A 14470-nucleotide genomic window follows, 5' to 3' on the forward strand; every position below is an offset into this window, starting at 1 on the left:
AAACTGTTTCTCTGTGTCACCATGAGGAGAATGTGTGTTGCAGCCTTAAGACTGTTGTTGCAGCTAGAAATCTACTGGCTGTCAAAGGAGAGAGAGAGGGGGGGATAAATTTACAGTTCTCTATCTATAAGTTCAACTCTGATATTCAGATCACAAAAATAAATAAATTAAAGGAAAATAAATCACAATTTGAAAAAAAGAAGTTGATATGTTAAGGTTATTAAAAGAAAATACATAAAAATGTCTGACTTTTCAGGAATTAAAATTATTACTTACCCAACAGCCAGCCATTCTCCTGTAGGACAATAGCCAAGTGAGAATATTTGTGACGTAAAGTCGTGTTGTTGGAGTTGTCTCCCCTAAAAGCAGATAACAAAAGTTTACTTCACAAGGGCAGATTTTCCCCGGATATAAAACCTAGTTCTTTTTTAACTATTCAATGTATTTTATAGGGGGAAAAAAGTACTAGTCAGTATTGGATGACAAAGTGGGAAAAACCACGTTTGCTCTTGTCAAGGCTATAACTTGCAATTTGTGTGCCAATATTAATTTATAATAACAGGATTACAGGACAACTGCTGTTCACCCAGGTACTTTTCACACTTGTTTGTTAAAGGTCTAATCTCTTTTTGTAACACGCATGAAATGGAAACAGCAAAGTACCCCAAAACTGCTTCATATGGTAAACAATTGCATGATTCTGGTGAATTGTAACTTCTTTATCAAAGGTAATGTGAAAACAAAGAAATGTCCAAGAACAGTACTACTGACTTACTCATTGAGGCATGAACATTTTGTTGCATTGTAATTTCTTATCAATGACTTAACATGGAACTATTTGACAAAGACCTTTAAAAACTGGCTCAAGCATCAAGATTTTGCATGGACATTATGGACAAAATTCATTATAAAAATGCAGGTTGATTTTCTTTTTAAAAAAAAAAATATCAATTGCAGTTGTTTCATTACCTACATCTGCAACAGCAAACTTTACTTTTATAGACTGTGGCTTAGTATAATAAAAATAGCATGAAGACCAGGATATGGTAGTTTAGTAATATCTCACCTCACGTAGGTCCCAAGAACGCACTGTATTGTCCAAGCCACCTGTCCATAACTTGGTTCCATCAGGTGAAATATCTATACAGCTAGCGCCATCTGTATGACCTTGGAATTGTCTGTTATTTGTTTTAAAAAAGAAGAGAGACAATGAAAGAAGACATCCCAGTCAACAATCAGCGAAGTGCTGTAATTTTTAAAATATAAAATATTAACTCTCTGAGAATCATCCTACATGGTTCACTCAAATCTTAATGTAAGCCCTAAAGCTCTTCACAAATATCTCAATACATGCATGTAATTAACATAAGCAGACAAGCAAAATAGCCTTTAAAGTGTGTGAATTCACATGGACACATTATTTCCACTAGAAAGACTCTACAGCATAACAGAGACATAACTTGCTTGGGACCGGCAAGACAAGCACACACATACCTGACCAGTGTTTGGTTGTGGAGATCCCAAACTGCAATGTTACCATCACTACAGCAGCTGAAGCATACTTTGCCATCTGGACTGATTGCAAGAGCATAGCAAGCTGGGGCACTAGATGTCAGTTCTGCTTTTATGCGAGGAGTCGGCTGATGATCGAAATGAATGACATGTGAACATTACAAATTGTTTTCAGGTCTTTAATAAAACATAAACAATTTATAAGAGCAATAGAAAACATCAACAAAGGAACACATTATGAACCATAAAATTATGTTTATAGCATCAAAAATGTAATGCACCCATGTAATTGACATGCATTTGTGTACTACACTATAAAATCAGAAAGCAATGAAAAAATGTAAAAATAATGTGCAAAATGTTAAAGATGTACACCTGACCTATCATAAAAGATTCAAAAGAATCTCAATGACAACAAATCAATTGCCAAAAAAAAAAAAGTTCTGAGAGAGAGAAAGAAGCAGTGAAACAGTTGAAATAATGATTGAAAATAAGAGTTGAAGATCCCTACCATAAAAATTGCAATAAAATGTAGAAAATAATAATTACCGTTGCTAGATCCCAGATAGACAGAGTGCTGGCCTCACCACCAACTATCAATGTCCGCCCATCTTGCAAAAGCTTGATAGATCGAATGTAGTTGTCCCTTTGCTAGAAAATGAAATTTCTGACTTCAATTCCATCAACACACAGGAAATAAATATTTAATGCAGCTTTGTAAACCTATTCCTCGGTTGTTGATGCATAATGTAACAGACCCAATTTTATAGTAGGAATGCTACAATATGTTGTCTGACAAGTGAATTAAGGTTACATAGAAAAGTGTGCATGTATTTAAATAGAGCGTGGTCACATAAACATCATGAAGGAAAAACTAGAAAGTCTTATCAATTTTTGATGAAGTCAAAAGCATATCCCTGTGTCACCAAATGTAAACAAGGAAAACTTTAGGCAGAATAAATTCTAAATTTTACAATCATAGTAGGCTGAAGTGCTGCATTGACTCTGCTGATTTACAGTTTTAAAATGACAACATAAATCAATTCATGCTTGTGTTCACACAAGCACACACACATGCAAATGAACAAATGTTTTAAAAATCAAAAGAAAAGAACTCACCAGGCAGTCAAGCTGAGAAATTGGGCTTTTATTCCCAGGCTGACTGATGTCCCAAACCTTCACACAACCCTGAAAACAGAGATAAAGAGAATGAGAAATAGGTAAAGTTATATATTCTTATTCTAAGTTGCTTTGCATTTGAACTGGCAGTTATACTTATTCATGTTATATTAGTGAATGACAGAAAGTTACTTCCCTAGTTCTTTCCCTGTCCTACTTCCCACTTTTCCAATCTATATTGCAATTATATCATCATCTATTTGTAAAATCAAGCAATTAAAAACTGAAAATGGACACAACATTGTTATCCTTGTTTGATTTACTTATTGTTTATGTATGCTGATATATGATTTGTACAGTCTATAAAATTCTTGATTTGTCAAATTGGTGACTCTTAAAAACAAATCAGAACGTGACTGGTGCAGAAAGTAAAAATGTTTTTAGCATGAACTGCCATACAATAAATCTTCTAACTATGAACCAGTTCTGTTCCTAAATGTGTTTTCATGTCCAGAAAAACTGCAAATCCAACAAAGTAAGCAAGCTAATCAACCAGCTCTTAAGTCTCCAACACCTGTCTTGCTTGCTACTAGCAAGCTATCTAGCCTATGTATAAGTCCTACAGCCATATATACTAAGAAAAATGCTTTTAACAAGTTAATGGGACTTATTTTATTTATTGATTTTCATTGCATTTAAACAACCAGAACCAGAAGTTTTCTTGTTATGTTTTTAAAATGAAGGCTAGGTTCATATAGTACATGCAGAGCCCAGTGTGTTAACAGTAAGGTTATTCATTTTTAAAATGGTGCCATTCTTTATGTTAATGTTATAGCCCACATTCATAATGCTTTCAAACTGATGCATTACTTTCATGTTGATACGGAAACCGACTTCATGTTAGATATGCCTGTGTCTAATGCATACCTTTCCTCCTGTGTAGACATGACGGGTAGGATTACTGATGGTGACAGCACAAACAACTTCTCCATGGTTCAACGTGTTGATCTGACGTGCATGGCGAGGAATCCCTGGACCAATCAGTGCATCAGGAGGAAAGGGAACAGGCTGCATCTGTCCTTCAGCACCAACGTGGAACGAGTATGCTCTTTAATTAGACAGAAAAGATATTTTAAGCATAATTGCAAGAGAGGTGAGACTGGCATGAAATGTACAGCTTTAAGGAAAATAAAGCCAGCTGTTAGAATATGACAGGAACAGATAAATAAATGTTGTTTATCTCTGTAAAATTATTTTACAAAAATACTTTTCAAAATGTTGCCATGAATTTCTTCACACATGCATTGATAATTCAAGTGATCACATGGGCAGTGTGAGTGAGTACTACCTACTGAAATATGTGTAAGGAACATAAACATAAGTACCTGCACACAAAATTAGGTTTTCTAAAATGAGTTATTTTTCTATGTTCACATGAAAGTAATAGAAACTTTAAGAAAAACAAAAAAAGAAACTGAGTTGCCATAGATTGGTTTTTGAGATGTTGTTTGAAGCTTGTCATTTGCATCACAGCTGTAATTACTGAAAATGAACTTTATATTAATATTTATAATGACATCATATTTTACTTACGGTTTTCCACCAGAAATGTTGGTGAGGGAACTCTCATATGACTATGACTGTGGGCATCAAAGCCAACCTGAGTGGTTAAAAATGAAGATGTAAGTGCATAGAAAAGCAGTAGCCAACAATACGTGATAAACAAAAAATGTGGGAAGACAAATAAAATTGTAAAAGAATCACCACTTGTCCTATGCTCATTCAAGTTTTTCTTCTTTATCATCATCATCATCATCATCATATCATCATCATCATCAATGTCACCATTACCTATATATTACTACTATTATCCAACATCACAAAATGCAAAAGCTTTTGAACTTTACATTAATCAAAATCATAAATCTGATACTTGTAATGAGCTTCAGGAGGAATAAGAATTCCTCTGCTCTCTCTTAGCTTTTGGACCGATTCCTTATTTTTGAAAGGCAGGTGTGAGGTTAGGTCACCTGGTTGTTGAAAATAATTTATTGTTGCTGTCGCGCTTTGCTACAGGGTTTGAGAGCAATGTTTATCTTACATTATGAGGGGAAGACAGGGAAGTGTGTGCACATCGTTTTGGATGGCTTGGGTGTATATGGTGCTTTTTTCCCCAGTCATGTTAAATATTGTCTTTTTTGTGTATATTTGTATCTTTTGGTGCATTGGTGTATTGTAGAATAAAAATATTTTGGAAAAAAAACCTTTTAATTTTATTATTTTTTATTGCTTCTAAGTTATTTTTTTACATAATTGTTATTTTTATCTTTTGTCTATTGTAAATATTTAACATTTAAGAAAGTCGTACATCTAATCAGTTAAAACAGAGATTTTTATCCAAATGACTTAATAGAACACACACACACATACAAAATATCAATTCAACCCTCCCCCCAAAAAACCATACAAAACAAACAAAAGCACAAAGATGTGTGTGCAGCACTTGTAAGTATTCAATCAAAAGAAAACAAGAGAAATAGCTTTCATAATAAAAACTTCCTTTTTTATGAGAACCTTTACACCAACAGTATACTCTCCCTCCAGACAAGATAGAATTTGTCCAGCTTAAAAAAACCAAACAAACAATGAACTATCAGTGATGTTAGTGTTGAATATAACCAGCAGTTCTAATTTAACTTACCATAGGTGCACGCGGGTAACCAGCCAGGGTATTGGGCCCAATTCCATTGGTAAGGTTGCCAGGGGCACCGTGTCCAGGACTGAGCTCTGATGAATTAAGACCTGCATGAGTGGGATGCGGATACAAAGGGTAGGCTGAAGCAGAAGAGAGACCAACAAGACACCCTTTGAGACAACATCAAGAAACTAAAATAAAACCACAGTGCCAGAAAGAATATTAGCAAATGTGTAAGGAGCAAAAAAAAGCCACAATAGCCAACAATGACTCTAAAAGCAGCAACAAAATTTGCACTGTCTCATGCTGAATTTAAGTTTCTTATGTAAGATATTAAAACAATAAAGGTGTTAAAGGGAGCCTAAACTAAATGCATAAACACCCACCATCATCACATCTAAAATTGTTTAAAGAAATATTTCAACAAAAAGAAAATGGTTTCAAAATATTCTGACAACTGAGCAAACAGGGCAAAGCTCATTTTAGCAAGCCTTGTGTTTTCTCTTCCTCTTTATGCACTCCAAAAAAAGACGCACGGGAATTCATGTATTTTATGAGCTTAAATTATTTTTTCCTCCCTGTTAGCATAAATATCCTATTATCTTGTCTGGGGGTTCTGTAACACCTGCTTGCATAAAAGATGCATGAGCAATAGGGTAGCAGTCAACCATTTGTTTCCATTTTGTCCCATAAAACAGAATAACTCCAAAATTTCAGGCTTAGTGTCTGTTCCATAAGATCCAACTGCTTTAAGCATCATAATTTTATTTGTTAAATGAGACCATCTATGTGTTTTTCAGATGATGACATGAATGCCTATTGTAAAATTTGTTTGGTTGACCACAGAACAAAAACGTTTTAACTTACAAATTCTTTTTCCCTTAGGCACTATACTGACAGCTTCAAAAATCCAATGTCTTGGCTGAATAAAGAAAATGCTAGATACTTAAGTAACCACAAATATCTAGGGAAAATATCCTTAGTATCATCTATCCTGTCAAAAAAAAAAAAAAACAAAAAAAAAAACAAAAAAAAACAAAAAAAAACAACAGAACATTGAAACAAAGCCTATAAATGTGCTATTTTTTATCTTACTGAAAGCAAATAAATGGGTTTTCAAAACCTAAATGCTTATACAGCATCTTTGCAAAGCAATAAAATAAACAAAAACTAGAGGGAATGGAAGAAGGAAAGGATATACTTACCAAATATGCAAATAATACCAACACTAATCACACAACATTCCCACAACTTCATACAATGTAAAACATAACATTCAGGTGGCAGACGGCAAACTTGTGATCTACGACCATGCAAGTACTGGAGCCAGAAGGAGGAACTTACAACAGGCAAACAACATTTTTAAATTCCTCCAAATGCAGGAGGGAAGAAGAAGGGGAACATAAATGCACATGCACCAAGACAGAATTCAGCCAGCAGAGGATGAGATTACAACATAAATCACATGTTCATTGCAAGCTACAGTTGACTGAAGGGCATAATTAGATGGTCTGATCATTGCAAAGTGTTTTTCTATGCTGGTTCATGCATAACACAGGAATCTTTAGGAACTGCTTATATCAATCCAATAAAAGGGTGTGGCTGCAAATCCTTTCAATAAGATCGTTTTTGTCTGATGTGCTATTTCCTAACATGAAAGGTATAAGGTCATCTATACATTTTAATCTTCACTTGCTTAAGGAGCAAACCAAAAACTGGTCTTGCACAGGCAATTAACACGAGGTAAAGATGATGCACTTAAACTTGCTAAAGTACATGCATACGTTTAAAATATACCTTTACTGTTCTCAAAAAAAACTGATAATGTGTATATTGCAAAAACATTACTAAAAGATTTTAACTTTAAAAGGAATCTACAGCTGTAAGTTCAAATAGAAAAGGTCTATAAGGGGTAGGGAAACTCTCCACCTATCAGTCTGGAACCAGAATTTAAAACTGTATATTATTTCACATTCTAAAAAGCTTTATGGAAAATATTTACAAGGTATATTTCTTTCCATGAGGTCTTGCTAACTGAAGTAAAATAAAGTAGTTACCATGTTTGACACCAGATGGTCCTGGGGTGGCACTGCCAGAACTTGTAGGAGTGTTGGGTTTAGAAGCTGGTGTGGCAGCCTTTTCATGCTATAGAACAACAAAATAAAAAGAAATACTGATAACAAAGCAGAAAGTTCTTAAATCCCACTCATATGTAAACCCTAAAAACCAAAACTATTCTCTAATTGCTCTAATTTTTTACGATGTGAAAACAACTCAAGTGCCTATGTCACACTCAAAGAAAGAGAAAAAAAAAAGCACAGATGTCCAAGAACCACAAGTTCTGCATAACACTGTTGATACAAGTATGCTAAGGCACTGGAAAGTTTGTATCTTCCTTAAGACTTGAACTCCTTAAAAGGCAATGTATCCTTTTAGAAACAATCTTCATAGGACTGATTTTCACTACTAGATATCTGCTATTCAAACTTTTTAATCAAATTGTAAGGAAGTAAAATACTTGTACTTCATATCACTTCTCTCTAAGCCACTAGCATTAAATGGACAAGAATGTTCATAGAGATTGCATGAATGAAAACTGGATAGAAGTTTGCTTAATACCTCTTTTGGTTTTGATGAAGAAGCACTTCCATGGGAAGATGCATCACTTCGTGGACTCATGCGGTCTTCTTTCTTGTGTCCATCTTTATGGTTGTGCTTATCTCTTGGTGACAGATTTCCATTAAGTGGAGATGTTGTGTCCTGAAAATGACACCAACTGGTATGAGCCACTCTACTCTGTGTTTAGAAAGTGCATTCTCCCATTGGTTAGAATTAGTCATTAAAGTTATTTATTGTTCAATTATTGAATTTGAGGAGTGCAGCATGCATTAAAAACTGTATTTAAAAAACTCATGAAAAATATGATACAAAATGAGTAAAAAATGTAACCAGTATAAAAGTGAAACACCATTAATGATGTGAGAACAAGGAGGCAGTTGAGACCGATTGATTTTACTGGTTTAATTTTAAACAAATAAACAGTGATTTTAAAGGACAGGAAAAAAAATGTGGTTTTGCTTTCTTCACCGTTATATTTATGAAAATGACTTCTCCTGAGAATAAATCTGAATATATCCATTTCTAAAATACCACAATATTCCCAAATTGTACAAAGGAAGTGCATGCAGCATTAAAAACAAACAGCTCAAATTCTCAAGTACCCTTAAGCAAACAAACAATACTTACATCTCCAACATCAACAACCAAATCAACATCGCTTTTTTCGCCATCACTGTCCTAAAAATATAGAATTAAAAAATCTGTAACCACATAACAAGATGTCCTGTTAAATTAATTTTCAGTTGTTGGGTTTGTGATTTCAAAAATATTAAATGAGTGTTGTGAAAAACAAAAACAAAAACTTTTAAAACACAATAAGAACGAGATGTCATTCCCAAACTAACAAAGTTGACATATGTCTGTGCTATAATGAAATAAAAATTAAAGTCAGTATCTTGCAAAATTAAATTGCTTACTAATGCATTTGGACAGCCACCCCAGTATTCCTGCAATAATAACAGATGCCTTGCATGCAATAAATTGGTGAAAAGCTTGGTATCATTGAATGTTACAAGCTCAACAAATTGTCAAACCAGACCCTTCATCTACACATTTCTCAGAACTAATTTGACTTTCTTAAAAAAAAAAAGAATGAATTTCACAAAAAAATAGTTTTAACAATTCTGGATAATAATTCTATAATAATAATCCAGTGACTTTATAAATTATCAAAGATGTTGCAGGAACTTTCTTTCTGTGAGTCTAATCCCATGTAATTTTTAAAAAGGACAAACACAGTACATTCTGGTTTTGTTAATTTTTGTGGCAGCATATTGACAAAAAATGTGTGTTAAAAAAATATCTTAAGCATTGGATGCATGTTGATGCTGTTTCTTCAAAAACATAATCAGATGAAATATATATAACAGCAACATTACAGACTGAGAGAGTCTGTGTGCATTTTATCTGTGTATTATGGATTAAGGAGTCAGATATCCAATTCCACCAGCTGGGGGAAATTTGCTGCGCTGATCGAGTTTTGAACCAGCATGCTCTCACTTCAGAAGCCAGCGCTCTAACCACTTAGCTAAATACTTCCCATAGAGAGTGGAGAAGGTGAGGCAGAGGCGAGAAGAGATGGGCACTGCCCACACTTAAAACTGAGAAGAGAGGTCTCTAATGCCTCAACGCCCTGAAAAGTTAGGGGATGACCTTTACCTTAGCTTTATGATGGATTAAAGAACTTTTCCACTGAGAAAAAAGTAAAAAATGTTAGTACATTCTAGGATTTCCTACAAATTTTACTATATATATAAAAATGAAGAAAACATTTTTTTAAAGAAAAAGATAGTCCTTAATCTTTTGGTGGTTGTGGAGCGAAGAGTTGTAAATCACACTTTTTTTGATCACCAGCTTTTTCTGAGAGTGGTGTTCTCTTCTCTCCTTCACTGCCTTAGCTCCCCTAATGGATCAACTGGGGAGTGGAGGAGTTTGCCTACAACACTGCTATCCAGCCAGCTATACCTTGAGTTCCCCATTTTGCCCTGGGGAAAGATCTTACTCTTGCTTTTTGACTATGGCCCCTGATGGTTCTCTTTTCTATTCCACAACTGGCCAAAATTTGATCTGCCATTAATACATCATAAGCACTCCTATGATTTTACAACTCATGGATTATATACACAAAATCATAACAACGTGGAAGCTTTAAAACATCAGATCCAGTACTGCTGTTTATAAATAGCATGAATTTTGTGCATTATGTGTTGTATACCAAAAAATATGTTACTTTAAGATATGACTGTGGTTTACCTCCATCTGAGATTTATAGTTTCAGAAAAGGCAACTTTGTGCTTTTAGTAACCATCTTTCTTCTCTCACATCACTTATAACAACAAACTCATGAACCCTCATTTTAGAAAGCCTAGCCTTTCAAAATGCCACTCAAACACTAGAATCCCCCAACCAAAAAAAAAAAAAAAAAAAATCACACTGGGGTTTACTTTTAGTGTGATTTTAAGAACATTAGAATTAACAGAACACACAATATGCTTTAACACAGATTAAATCAGAAAATTTCAATACTGTTGTCCATTATAAGCGATAAGAATAACAGCTGGTGTCAGATCTGATTTTTATGAGTTTGTTAAATTTAAACAAAATTTGTTAGATTTAAAAGGCAGCATATTTTATTTTCTCCTGTTTCCCCTTGATCTTCAAAAATGTTACACTATGTGGTCACTGAACAGTAAAGTTAATCTTTTCCAGCTGCCATGAAGATGTCTAAGAAAGCTAATACCGTTTGTGACCTTTTGGGCAGAAAAAGAACCATCATAGGCATCAGGAATGACTATGGGTAAAAGATGCCATCACAACTTCTCTCCTCTAAATAAAGTTCAGACAGCTTAATAAGCACCATTTTCACATCTCCTGTGAATGACATTTTATTTTTGGGAACAAATTTATTATGAGGGGAGGTTTGTCTTTAGCCATTTTACAGAAACTGTCTAGGTAGCGCTATGCGAATAAATGAGGTTATGGTCAGGGAACACACCCATGCCCTATGCTTACTTGCAAAAGAACAAGGTAAGGGTTTTTTTTAGAGTTAGGACATGTTTGTTCTTGACCATGATTACTCCAATGTCATTCATACTACAAGCAGATGAGAGTAGGAAATACCTGAAGTATCAACTTTAATAATTTGCACACCAGTGCTAAAACCACTGTACTGTGAAAGGCAAATGAAAGAGGTCACATCATCACTCATTTGACTAAGACTGTTCATAAAAGATGGTTGCAGACACACTGCTCCCCCTACAGTACATCTATCCCACAATATCTCCGGCTGTGTACACCAGAAACCCCTGTATCTTATTGGTGAACTATAAATTATTATGCAAACACACAGAGGTACAAAAAACGAAAACGCTGCAAAAAGTATGCCTTCTTCATGCTTTCAGAAACAGTCACTTCATTGCCATTCTTTCCAAAGGTTGCTAGCTAGCTGTTGTCAAAACAGGACAGTACATCCACTTACCGCCCCTTTTGGATCTGGTCGCCTTTTCTTTACTGATTCATTCACCTCCGGTGAGTGACTACGATGTCTGTACTTGTCTCGGTCGTTTGGAGATGCAGACCGTCTCTACAAACATTGAACAAAAAGGAGGAAGGTAAACACAAACTTTACATACAAGTGCCTATTATCGACTTTTAAAGACATTCATGTTTTAAACAATGCCAGTCTCTACTTCTGGTGATAACAATACAGCCATCCAAACTACTTTCATTTAATGGTTCAAACTAGCAAATTAGAAAAACAATAAAAGCATCTTTCAAAGAAGCAATCTTCACATTTATACAGTCAGAAAATGTATAATGTACTCCCCAAAATCCTTAGTTATCAAACTCTCTACCACAACCAACTCTCCATACAATTTTGTTATATATCTCTACCCACGAATGCGGGTACACACACAGTAATCGATGTCACATGGGATTAACAAAATAAAGGCAAAAGTATACTAATAGTCTAGTCGTTATTCGCTCAGAGAACGCCCGAGAGAAAAGAAACGGCTGCAAAGGCGACACATCCTGCTGGCATGAACATTGATTTTACTATGCTCTTTGCTTGTTTGCTACTGAGCACACAAAAGTAATCTGGATCAGATGGCACTCCACCAAAAAAAAAAAAAAGAAAAAAATTCATGAAACTGATGTTGACATCTCTACGACGACTACGCGGTAAGGAAATGATAACACAAAACTTTTGTGTATTTAACGCTCGATGTGTGTGTGAGAGAGAAAGGAACGAGAGAAAGAAAAAATTTAGCTGCTCTTACGGATTCAAAATATTTGTTCGCGTTTTCTAGTCACCTATTGAGACCACACTTTGGAGAACAACCACTGTTTTCTTCCTTGCTCTATGATCTGACAGTAACACAGCATCGTATTTCTGTCGTGCATGCACGCACACCGCCACCCACCCAAACACGCACACGGCGAATTAAACGGGTAACATGTGAAACAGCAATGCACTGCAGATGACACCCAGCACTCGGCCTGATTACTCCAGCTATGTGCCGAAAGGTGCAATTTTAGATAAACACGGAAATATTGGCGCGTGGTGGGGAGAAATGTGGGGCGGAAAGGAGCAAAAATCGCTAAGCCTGCAAGCCACATATTCCTGCGTCTCCACAACATCAAGATTCATAAAGACATATCGATGCGTTTGGTATAAAACATCCAACTTACGCAACTATCCAAATGTTTTTCTTAAACGGAAACCGGGATTTTATATGCGAGAGAGGTGTGTGGTGATGATAGAAATGTGGGAGGTGTGGATAGTCGGAGAAGAAAATGAGCGAAAGGAAGAGCATGTGAGTGGAAGCAGCGCTAAACCTGGTGGGATGGGAGTTGGGGGTGGAAGATGCGGGGTTGGGGTGGTGAAACAGAAAGAAGGGAGAGAGTGAATCAGATACTTGCAACAATAAGCACAGCAGGCTCCACCCCCACTACCACCACCACCTTACCCACCACTCCTCCCTCAATTCCCGCCGAGCTTCAACAAAACATCAATGTTTGTCTTGTTTTTCCTGTTTTTTTTTGTCACAAAACCCCCAAACCAGGTTCATCCCTCTCTCCACCCTACATTCCCATCCAATACTGTTATGAACAGACCCGCCATTGTTGGGCAAGGATATGAATCTATCCTCAATCTTCTGCCATGTCATACTGGGAAAGCGAACAAATTGTTGATGAGATTCTCTTCGATTAATAATAGAATCCCATCACGCACCACTCAATCGACTGGCAGTGCCTTTTCGGTGTCAATCAACCACACTGTTTTATTCCGCCGAAGGCAAAACCACGTCGGCCTGAATTCTGCCACGTGTTTTAAATAAGGGGTTATTCTAAATATTATGTTAGGAATTTTTGATACTGAAGGCAGACAAAGCAGAACGTAATACACGCCTTGTTGTCGCAAGATCTCATCGATTGTACATGAAAAACACAACGGTGCATGAAGGCGCGTGCATGGATGAAATGTTTTTTTTTTCCTGTGAGGTGGAAGGGATGGCAGTCTGTTCCCGAGACATCACTAAAATACACTCCATATTCTGCCAACGCCTCGTTAACATTTGTTTTGATACTCTAGAACTGCTTCTGGCCTTTGCGGATATCAATGACATTGCAAACCTGAATTCAGGTCGAATTTTATTTTGGAATTATATATTTGTTAAAAAGTCCACATTCTGACAATCCTTGAACAGTGATAAGGTCAAATAGCCCATCAGCAGATTTAAATTAACTTTTTTGTCATCCTGGGAAACTTCAAGAATTATTACTTCGTAACCTACAGATGTCACGGTCAATTCAAATTTGCGTGTGTGTGCGCATGCGCATGTCAACTGATGGGAAAAAGATATTTTCTGGAATGCTAACAGCACGGTGTAATTAATTAAGCTTATACATTTAAAAAAAAATCCCTCAAGTTGGTCTGTCCTACCAGAATCTTCGAATGCTGCCAGGCGTCTGTTACCCCGAGCTGTCAATACTCATTACGTCCCGTATTCACCTGTACAGTGCAAACACCCGTTTACGTTTGTCTCCTGGCAACTGCAGCTTCAAGGACAGCGTCTGTCTCTTGGTGGTAATTGAAGTTAACGCGGTAGACAAGCGACACGAAGGCGGCCCTCGACGCGGGACGAACGGTACCCGAGAGCGAGTAGTGTTCACCGTGTTTATAGAGAGGTGCCCCTCGACACTCACCTTCCCCGGCGCCCTCTCTCTCAAAGACGCGGCTCTAGACTGCTAATTACCTACTCACCTTTCGGTCGTCGCCTTGGCTGAAAGATGATGCGCACGGGGATGAAAACAAGAAAAGCTTGCTCGACCTGTAACCAATCCCTCCTCCCCACCCCATCCATCCTACCCTTCCGTTTTCGCCGTTCCGCCGCGCAACTGGCGGTTCACCGGAAAGTAAATTTGCCTACTCTTGAATAATGTGTGCACAAACGTTCAAAACAAGTCATGGGGGGACAACCTCTTGCTCTTGAACCATGCATGTGCAAACATTTTACGAAA

At 36.4% G+C, this 14470-nt stretch overlaps 1 protein-coding gene across 1 annotated transcript in view; it reads right to left on the reverse strand.

The window, feature by feature from the left end:
- The window catches only part of LOC112554372 (transducin-like enhancer protein 1), a 49578-nt gene that overhangs the window by 5802 nt on the left and 29306 nt on the right, over window positions 1-14470 (reverse strand). The window contains exons 9-21 of the mRNA XM_025222127.1: window positions 11424-11528; window positions 8573-8623; window positions 7946-8086; window positions 7384-7471; window positions 5333-5466; window positions 4280-4291; window positions 4225-4247; window positions 3559-3739; window positions 2632-2700; window positions 2062-2163; window positions 1495-1640; window positions 1067-1178; window positions 277-359 (exon numbers count right to left, since the gene is read on the reverse strand). Of these exons, the coding sequence (XP_025077912.1) occupies window positions 277-359; window positions 1067-1178; window positions 1495-1640; window positions 2062-2163; window positions 2632-2700; window positions 3559-3739; window positions 4225-4247; window positions 4280-4291; window positions 5333-5466; window positions 7384-7471; window positions 7946-8086; window positions 8573-8623; window positions 11424-11528 (1247 nt within the window). The remainder of the gene's footprint in view (window positions 1-276; window positions 360-1066; window positions 1179-1494; window positions 1641-2061; window positions 2164-2631; window positions 2701-3558; window positions 3740-4224; window positions 4248-4279; window positions 4292-5332; window positions 5467-7383; window positions 7472-7945; window positions 8087-8572; window positions 8624-11423; window positions 11529-14470) is intronic.

Source organism: Pomacea canaliculata, linkage group LG13, assembly GCF_003073045.1.
Source record: "Pomacea canaliculata isolate SZHN2017 linkage group LG13, ASM307304v1, whole genome shotgun sequence".
Classification (NCBI taxonomy): domain Eukaryota; kingdom Metazoa; phylum Mollusca; class Gastropoda; order Architaenioglossa; family Ampullariidae; genus Pomacea; species Pomacea canaliculata.